This window comes from Bos indicus, chromosome 17 (genome assembly GCF_029378745.1).
Source record: "Bos indicus isolate NIAB-ARS_2022 breed Sahiwal x Tharparkar chromosome 17, NIAB-ARS_B.indTharparkar_mat_pri_1.0, whole genome shotgun sequence".
Lineage (NCBI taxonomy): Eukaryota > Metazoa > Chordata > Mammalia > Artiodactyla > Bovidae > Bos > Bos indicus.
In genome coordinates this window covers 40,324,811-40,334,607 of record NC_091776.1, presented here as the reverse complement: position 1 = coordinate 40,334,607, position 9,797 = coordinate 40,324,811, and the positions used below count along the sequence as shown (strand labels likewise).

Genomic DNA, 9,797 nt, shown 5'->3' with positions numbered 1-9,797 from the left:
AGTAGGGACTCTCCCCCAAAGAAATGCATATTCTTGCAAAACTGTGTAGCATTTCAGGGGATCTGAGTGATGTTTCTCAAAGTATTGTCCACGAACCTCTACATCCAAATTTCTTGAGATTCTATTTAAAGGTCATTTCCTGAGTCCCACTCTCACTAGATTGGAATCTCACAGAATCAGGCCCAGAAATAGGACATTAACAATGTCCACAAGTGAGACTGTTTAAAAATAAACTTTATTTTTTTAATCAAAGGAAAACACACACACAAACACATTCATATGTATCATTTAAAAAGTCAAACAGTATTAAAAGGCTTATAATAAAACCCAGCAGCCTCCTACTCCACCCTTCCCCTCACCCAGGTCCAGCCGTATAGGCTGCCGCCTTCAGCTTTTCTAGCTAGTTTCACTGATATCTTCCTGCATAACTTAAAAAAATTATATGTTCTGTCACTATTTCTTGATTTTCCAATTTAAGACTTTGTCTCTTGACCTCCTGCTATTGTGAATAAATTGACTCTCCCCCTTTTTCCCCAACTCTTTTTTTCTTCCCTCCCCCAACAGAGTCACACATAATTTCTGCTAAATCAATAGCTGACGTTACATTGGTGGGACTACACAAATACTCACTCAGTGACCAACAGCCAAGTAATGTATTGCAACCACACTTTTTCTTTTCCTGCCCAAGCATACTTTTTTCCTAAAGTTAATAACTGCCTCATTTTATCACTTGTTTGGTTTTCCAGCTACCTATTATTCATTTTTCCCCAGTGCTCCAGCATCTGTGCACATACTTATAAAGAATACATTCCTGGACTTCCCTGGTGGTCCAGTGGTTAAGAATCTGCCTACCAAATGCAGGGGACACGAGTTTGATCCCTGGTCCAGGAAAATTCCATGTACCACATGGCAACTAAGCCTGAGGGCCATAACTACTGAGCCCGTGTGCTGTAACCACTGAAGTCCGGGTGCCCTAAAGCCTGTTCTGCAATAAGAGAAGCCAATGAAGACTGTGCACAGTCAAATAAATAAACATTTACATAAATAAGTAATTTTTTAAAAGAATATATTCCTATGCTGGAATATTTATGTTCTGTTTTTCATAGCTACCTCTTCCCTTCTCCTTCCTGTCCCTGGCCTGGCTGTTTTCTATAGAAGCCCTGGGTCGCTCCTTCCTGCCACCTTACTGCCTTTCTTCCTAGTATTATCTTGCCTTATCTTTCCTTTTCTTGTTTTAACTCCCTATTTTGCTACATACCTCGTTCATCTGCCTGAGAAAGAATGGAGGTGCCATGTTTAAGAGCTTGTGTATCTAAAAATGTGTGTATTCTACACACATACTGAGTTATGGTTTAGTTTGGTCAAGGGTCCTAGGATGAAAACAGTCTTCCCTCTGAAAGTTTAAGGTGGGGCTTTGTTGTCTGTCACCATCAAGAGCGGCCAGGAATGACTCTGATGCGGTTCTGAATCCTGCTCCATTTTTTCAGGACTAGCTTTTCTCTCTGAAAGTTTTTACAATTTTTCTCCTTACCCAAGATGTTCTGAAACTTATGATGCTATGCCATGAAGCAGGATTCAAGAAAAAATGTATTGTTCTAGGTGGGCCCTTATCCCTATAGGGATGCCTACCCTTCAGTTAGGGCTTCCCTTGTAGCTCAGTCAGTAAAGAATTTGCCTGCAGTGCAGGAGACCTGGGTTCGATCCCCGGGTTGGGAAGATCCCCTGGAGAAGGAAATGGCAACCCACTCCAGTATCCTTGCCTATAAAATCTCATGGACAAAAGAGCCTGGTGGGCTGCAGTCCATGGGGTCGCAAAGGGTCGGGCATGACTGAGCGACTAACACTTACTTACCCTTCAGTTATGGGAAATTTTATTATTTCTTGGGTAATTTACTCCCCTCTGTTTTCTCTGATCTCTTTTCTAAAGGTCCTATTAGTAAGTTCCTGGATGAATTCTGTAACATTCTCGTCGTGTCTTTTCAATTTATCATTTTTTCCAACTTTATCCCTCAGTTCCTTTTACTGAGTGTTTTGTTTACATCATCATATATTTAATTTTTGAGAGCACCTTCTTGTTGAGTGTTCTTTTATTCATCACTTGTCATTTTTGTGTTACAGGCATATCTTCCTTTGTCCCTCACATGCTATTCATCAATTACAGCTTTTTTTAAAATTAATTAAGATTTGGTTGCATTGGGTCTTTGCTGCTTTCTGAGGGCTTTCTCTAGTTTTGAGGAGTGGGGGCTACTCTTTGTTGCAATGCTTGGGCATCTCATTTGGTGGTTTCTCTTGTTGTAGAGTACAGGCTCTAGGGTGGGCAGGGCTCAGTAGCAGTGGCACATGGGCTTTGTTACTTCGAGGCATGTGGGATCTTCCCAGACCAGGGATCAAACTCATGTCCCCTGCATTGTCTGGCAGATTCTTGTCCACTGTGCCACCAGGGAAGTCCCATCAATTACAGCTTTGAAGTCTCCATCTCCTTGCATTGTCTCTGTTCACCCCATAATGCTTTTTTGCTTCTGTATTTTCCTTACCATGTTGCAGGTGTTCATCACATGGTTTGTGATTCTGTTTGGACTTCTGTTCATACTGAAGAGTGAAACTCTAAACATTTTATGAAAGATTGTTGGTGTGGAGTACTGATTTGTGAAATCCATGAGCAGATGCTCTAGTAGAACACTGGCCTTCCACTGGGCTCCCACCATTGCAAACGTCGGGAGAGCTTTTCTCTGACACCATCTCTTTCTTTGAGCGAGGCACTCACCTGATGCCCCTCTTTGGTCTACGGATGGATGGACAGGGCCTGGCTGTGCAGGCTAAGGACAGAAAGGACCTGGAGTCTAACTAGTTCATGTGGAAACCCTCACCCATCCTTCAGGGACCTTCACCTCCCAACAGCAGAGGCTTCAGAGTCTCTGGGGGGACTGACAGGCATCTTCATTCTTGGGTTTGAACTCCTCCTCTGATCAGTTGGTTACTCCTCCTTCATCCACTTTCCACCTTCAAACACTTGTCCTTGCCAAACGTTTGTGGAAATCTCCCCCTCCCTTTGTTCTTGTTCCTTGCAGACCAACACCTTGGCTCACCTTTGTCATTTTAGTGGGCTTTGAAAAACTGGGGAGCAGGGCAAAACATTTATGGGCAAATCACACGTTTAAGCAGAATTCTAAAGTAATTCTTGTGCAACAAACACGGCTAAAGCATGGGTGGTATTGGAAAGCTGGATGACTATTGGCTAAATACATGAACTAGATAAATTCCTATAGAATTAATGATTTAAGAACAACAAACTATACTGTTTGTTGAATTACTGACTTAGGTGCTCATCAGATCCACAAATAAAAATCCCTCTGAAACAAACAAATGAACAAAAGAGGGGAAAAAAAAAAGAAAGAAAAAGGAAGGAAGGTAACAAATATATTATGTGTAGCTATTTCTATCTACCCAGGTTGCCAGATGAAAACATAACTATATTCATCTTTGTACTTTCCTCCATTCTCTAAATTTTATGCACTGTGTATGAGTGTGAATGAGCATATGGGAGAGGGTTTCTGTATTTCTCCCAAGACCTCACCTATAGAGGTGAAATAAAGTCCACAGAATCTGAAATAAGTGCATTAATTTAAGAGGCTTTTATTGAGTGCTGGATCAAAGTTACACACCTTAGAGTCATTAATAAGCAGGTAAGTGTTACCTGAAGAGAAGCTATCTTTTTAAAGTTTGGAAGAAGGAAGCATCTTATGGGCAATTTTTTAAACCAAGAAGTAAAACTATCACAGCAACATTTTTATTTAATTTGTTCAAAAAACCACATGCCTGATGCCTGCTATCTCACAAGATCCACGAATGGAGCTGGAGGTGCAAAAATCCATAATCCTCTGTTCTGTCAATAGCTGTATTCAAGGGACCGGGTCCATTTGGGTAATATTCCTCTAAATTTAGGAAAATGTGGAATAAAAAGTTGACTTTTTTATCTTTAAACTTATAGTAAAATTTAGTTCAAAATTATTTTTACCATTCCTTTTTTCTTACCTCCTGTTAATAATTTGAAAAAATTATGACAAAAATATGAAAACAACAGAACAGGTCCATTGGTGATGACTGTTTTATCTGGTACACTGAGGGTTAAACAGGTAGGGTTTTTTTGTCTCAAATGACAAGCAATCCAGGACAGAAAACAGGACCCTCTCTTATATGCTGCTTTTGGCTTCAGATACAAGAACCATTATCTCATCAAATGAGGGGGAAGGTTGGGACTATTATCTCATCGAATGAGGTATAAGGATTGTGCCTCAGAAATGTTATCGAGGGCCACACCTCTCTGCTCTGGCTGGTTTCAGGCTCAGGCTGCAGAACAGCTATAGCATTACAAAGAAGAAAAAACCCCACCCCTCTCCTTATAGCTATCTACAAAGAGTGAGGAGACTTCCAGAATGTCTCCTCTGCCAGCTCCTTTCCCTCTTGCCTCCTTGCCTAGAATAGCCTCCCATTCCCCATTAGCTCACCTTGCAAAAGCAATGGGATTACTCGTAGATCATTCAGACTCAGTTTGGGCACAGTTGGCTTGCCCTGAGGCACCCTGGGCCGGGAGAGGAACAGACACCTGAACAAGACTGGGCTTCTATTGGGAAGAATGGGTAACAGGTATCAGGTAGGCTAAGGGACAACGACAGTCTGATCATAGAAGCAACACACCTGAAGCAATTTACAGAACTCACACTGATGCCAGGGAATGCGCACCAGGTCTCAGGATGGACCAGGACAAGTTAGACAGCCTTGTCCACCTTAGTGCTGTTGTGTATCTCCAAACGTTCAGGATATTGTTTGATTTCCTCCTCCTCTTGATGCCTACAGGATGAGCCAGTGGATGTATTTTCCAAAACGGAGTAGGGTGGGGTGGGTGAGATGAATAGAAGGACCGGTGCTGGAGCCTGGGGTGATGTCAAGCCTCAGGAAGAGGCAGTGACCCACAGATGACAGGGGGCACACGGGACTTCAAAAAAGGCCCGAGATGGCCAAGAGGAGAAATAATGAAAGCGAGGTGCTACAGCTGTCCAGAGTTGCCTCCCAAAACTCAGTTCGTTAGGACTTTTATAACACTTTAAAATCCAAGGCAAAAACATAAATACAGTATACTAACGCATATATATGGAATTTAGAAAGATGGTAACAATAACCCGGTGTACGAGACAGCAAAAGAGACACTGATGTATAGAACAGTCTTATGGACTCTGGGGGAGAGGGAGAGGGTGGGAAGATTTGGGAGAATGGCAATGAAACATGTAAAATATCATGTAGGAAACGAGTTGCCAGTCCAGGTTCGATGCACGATGCTGGATGCTTGGGGCTGGTGCACTGGGACGGCCCAGAGGGATGGTATGGGGAGGGAGGAGGGAGGAGGGTTCGGGATGGGGAACACATGTATACCTGTGGCGGATTCATTTTGATATTTGGCCAAACTAATACAATTATGTAAAGTTTAAAAATAAAATAAAATTAGAAAAAAAAATAAATAAAATCCAAGGCAAGAGAGGTGTGGCCAGAACTAGGATGAGGAACAATGTGGTGTTGAGAGGAAGCAAAGTGAAAAAAGGGCACCATTTCAGTTCCTTTTTTTCTCCCCTGAGAACGTTCTTAATAGCTTTAAACGCACACTTTTTCTTTTAGAGGTGCCCAATCAGGTCCAAAACTGAAGATAATGGTGGGGCAGGCTGAGTTTTTAATTGCCTCTGGTGAGTGTTCCTGCACCCTAGGATGGGGCTGGGACAGAAACAGCCCTAGGAAGTGAGGAACAAAGGTCATGCCAAATTCCTCTACGGTATGCTGTTACAAAAGCTGCTATGCACACCACAGTGTCCAGATTTTACTTTCAAGAATAAAAGACCTGACTTCCCTGGTGGTCCAGTGGATAAGAAGCCACACTTACCAGGTCGCTCAGTGGTAAAGAATCCACCTGCCAATGCAGGAGACTCAAGTTCGATCCCTGGGTGGGGAAGGTCACCTGGAGGAAGAAATGGCAACCCGTTTGAGTATTCTTGCTGGGAAAAATCTCATGGACAGAGGAGCCTGGTGGGCTACAGTTCATGGGCTGACAAAGAGTCAGATGCTACTGAGCACACACAGCCAATGCAGGGGATACAGTTTTCCCTGGTCTGGGAAGATCTCACATCCTGCAGAGTACCTATGTCCCTGCACCACAACTACTTCTGAGCCTGCGCCCTTGAGCCCTCAAGCAGCAACTACTGAAGCAAGAGAGCCCAGAGCCCATACTTTGCAACAAGAGAAACCACCACAATGAGAGGCTTGAGCACCGCAGCAAAAGAGTAGCCCCTGCTTGTTGCAACTAGAGAAAGCCTTTGTGCAGCAACCAAGACCCAGCGCAGTCAAAAACAAAACTAAAAGAATAAAAATTAAAGAAAAGAATAAAAGACTTTTTCTGACCAAGGACATGGTAAGGGAGGGTGGTGTTTTGCAGGCTATGTATTACCCAGACCTTGTCTTTAAAATAAAGTTGTAACAGATGAGACCAATACCTGGAATACCAGATACTGACCAATACTGGCAGTCCTGTGGCGTACCTGCTTTCAATAAACAGAACAGCAGAGCTGCAAATCAGGGGTCTGTGCACACTCCATGGTGGGGAAGGATGAACCAGCAAGAATACTGAATCCACCATGTTAATGGTAAAATCTGAAGGAAAAAAACAAGTTTCGATTTCTACCACCTTTTCCTTACCTTTGTGAAATTTCATCACGTCTTCACTCACAGCTAGTATCTCACCAAGGCTAGAAACCTATGCAATAAAAATTGATAATGCAAACTAAAATGGACCCACAAGAGATATTTTGAACTATTTCTATTCATGGAAATACATTTGTCTTTTTGAGTCTCCAGTGATCCTCCCTCAAACAAGTCTGAGGTGAAGCACTCAGAGTCTGCTGCTCACGAAGGACACGTAGGAGGCAGAGTCGGATCTAAGCTTTTTTTTTTTTTTAAAGCTGTGGAGCCAGCGTTATAAGGCTAAGGTCCTTCACAGCCCCAGGCTGGAGTGCTCACGGAGATTAGGTGGGGCCGAAAGGTAAGTGAACTCAGGTACCATGGTTAAGTTCTCCCCTTCCCCACATCAAACATCGTTTGCCGTTGGTATCAGACTAGGATGTGGTCTGTTAAATATCAGGAGTGCAGTCCCTTGTTATAAAATAGCGTAAATTCCTAAATCCATGTAGTGAACTCCACGTGCTTTTTGATTTCACGTGCAACTTTTTATGTAACTATGGAAATGGTGGCCGAAGACGCCAAACAGCAAATTATACGACCAAATTTTTAAAATAAATTAAAAAGAAAACTCACAAAAGCAAGCCCATACGGCAGATGTATCAGTACCCTGGGTGTGGTGAGAGTCCACTCAACCCCCAGAGCACGCCTCCGGTGAACGAGCCCGCGCACCTGCACAGCCAGGACCCAAGTTCAGGGGCTTTGTCTCCAAACAACAAAGACCCGCCCTGCAGCTCTCCAGACGCTTCCAACTGACCCCTGCAGCCTCGGGAACCCCGGCATCCCGCAGAGCCGCGCGCCCCCGCCCCACCCCCACGGGACGCTGTCCCCCCCCCCCCCCGCGGCCCCGCCCCCCCAGCGCGCCACTACCACCAACCCGCCTCCACTCCGGGCCCCGCCCCCGGCCCCGCCCCCTGCGCCCCTGCCTCGACCTTCCCGGCCCACCTGAGCCGCCACCCGACTGTCCCCCTCTCCCACTTAAGCGCTGCGCTCCTCCCCCGCTGGGTCCCCTTTAAGCGTCGTGCCCCACCCCGTGGAGGCTCCCGCCTCCCACATCCCCCCCGGCCCCGCGCCGCCCCGGCCCCTTTAAGCGCCGCGCCCCCACCCACCCCCGAGACCCCCGCCTCCCGCGCCCCTCCCCCGGTCCCCGGCCCCCGCCCCCCGGTTCCGGGGCCGGGCGGGGTCCCGGGGCCAATGGCTGCCGCGCGGCGGCTGCGCTCCTCCCGCGCTCCTCCCGCGCCGGCGGCGGCTCCTCCCGCAGGGAGAACTGTCAGCGCGCGGCGGCGGCGGGCCAGCCCCGTCATATGACCGGCCGGCGGTCCCGGCGCCGAGCACAGCTCCCCGCGCCGCGATGGCCCCGCCGCCGCCCCCGGCCGCGCGCTGAGCCGGGCCAAGGCCGCGGAGCCGCAGCCGCAGCGGAGCCGCAGCGCCATGGCCCCGACCCTGCTGCAGAGGCTCTTCAACAGGAAGGGCGGCGGCGGCTCCGCGGCGGCGACTGCCCCGGGCCGGGCGCCCCGGGAGGGGCCAGCCTTCAGGTGAGGGGCCGGAGACAGGCGGGCAGGGGGCGGAGGGGAAGGGGATGGGGGAAAGGAAAAGGGGACGGGGTCTCCCAGGCCGCTGCCGCCGGCCACGAAGCCCTCGCCTCCGGCACCGCAGGCCCTGGTCCGCGCGGTCACGGGCCCCCTTCCCGCTCGCGGTTGCCGGGACTCCCACGGTGCCGCCCGGTGGTCTGGGGGCCGCGGTGGGGACCGGGGCGCCGCTTCGGCCCTATTGTGTCCGTGACTCTGCTCTGAACTTGGAAGCGCGCGGCGGCACGAGCGCGGCACCCTCCTTCTCCCTGAGCAGGGGACCGGTTCTCGGACGCGTGGATGGGAGCGTGTCGTATCCCCGTCGTGGGGGCCCGGCGTGGTGTGTGAGGGGCCCGAGATGCTCTAGGAAGTGGCCGAGGGAGGGGGGCTAACAAAGCTGGGGCGTGTGTGTGCTCGGACCTGCCCTACCAACACGCGCCCCCGGAGACGCGCCACTCGCCCGGGGGGCGCGCTGGCATCTTGGGTGCCTTAGGTTGATTTCTCTGGTTCGTTTCCCCGACAACCTTGTGCGGCGGCTAAGACCTTAATTCCCATTTTACAGCCGGGCAGACGTAAAGTCGCAGAGAACCGAGCAGCTTGTCTGGTGTCTGAACTTGCATTTCACTCGAGCTGTGTGACCAGACAGTCCAGTCTGAAATCTCTAGGTTCGTCTGCTTTCAAGGGCTCTTTTAAAAGAGGCCTTTTTATATTGCCTTTCAGCACGCTTACGTTGAGAAGTTCATTTCTTTCCCCTTAACTGTTGTTTTCTAGCAAGTATTTTAGTGAGCATCTACTTCCAATCCTGACACTTTTCGGCTAAAATGTCTTGCAAAAAGAGTTTAAAGTCTTCCTCTCTGTGCACTAGGTCTAGACTTAGTGTAATAAGCCTTTTAAAAGTTTTAAGTGAAACTTTGAATACATTTTGGACTAAGTTTTATGCTCTAGATTTTGTTTTTCTTAAATTCCACTCACTGAAAGCATACAAAGCTCCTGGTTGCAGTTATGTGAATATTACCAGTATTTAGTGTCTGTGGTGTGTGTGTGGGTGTGTGCTGTTGTTTGGAAAGTAAATTGTGAAGACTTGACACACCTTCGTTAAATTCTCCCGTGTTCTGCAGGTGAACTGAATCGTTAAAATTCGAGTAGGGCATTCTGCGCCTTTCACTGCTGTGGGTCCTAGTGATGCTCTGTTGCTTCTGGGAACGGTAGAATTACTTCAGGCTCAGGGTGTGTAATTTCTTCTCTTCCTCCAGTAACCCAGACTTGGTGGGGGGTGGGGGGACAAAGCCTGGAGGGAACAGGGCATGAGTTACAGCTATCTTTGCTTGAGCAGCCGTTGTCTAGGGTGTGAGAGCCCCAAATGCCTGGCCATGGTTTGCCATGCTCTCTACTCACTTGCCCACCAGTGTTTCCCTCCATCCACAACTGCAATGGAGTGTATTTTGAACCAAAAAA

The 9,797-nt window shown here is 47.9% G+C and overlaps 1 protein-coding gene and 1 long non-coding RNA gene across 5 annotated transcripts in view; one reads left to right on the top strand and one right to left on the bottom strand.

Moving 5' to 3' along the window:
• Positions 1-359: 359 nt before the first annotated feature.
• LOC139176711 (uncharacterized) lies at positions 360-7,554 on the bottom strand. Of its 3 annotated transcripts, none has more exons than XR_011561123.1 (4): positions 7,351-7,554; positions 6,579-6,690; positions 4,506-6,001; positions 360-3,932 (listed from the first exon to the last, which is right to left on the bottom strand). It is a non-coding gene; the product is annotated as an uncharacterized lncRNA (long non-coding RNA). The 3 variants fall into 3 exon arrangements; XR_011561124.1 differs by having other exon boundaries at positions 360-4,848; positions 5,927-6,001; XR_011561122.1 differs by having other exon boundaries at positions 360-6,001.
• Positions 7,555-8,042: 488 nt separating this feature from the next.
• The window catches only part of FNIP2 (folliculin interacting protein 2), a 126,394-nt gene continuing 124,639 nt past the window's right edge, over positions 8,043-9,797 (top strand). Inside the window, exon 1 of one of the 2 annotated variants that reach the window (XM_070769188.1) lies at positions 8,043-8,309. In XM_070769188.1, the coding sequence (XP_070625289.1) occupies positions 8,206-8,309 (104 nt within the window). In that variant the 5' untranslated portion in view covers positions 8,043-8,205. The remainder of the gene's footprint in view (positions 8,310-9,797) is intronic. The other variant, XM_019977640.2, reaches the window with a different exon arrangement.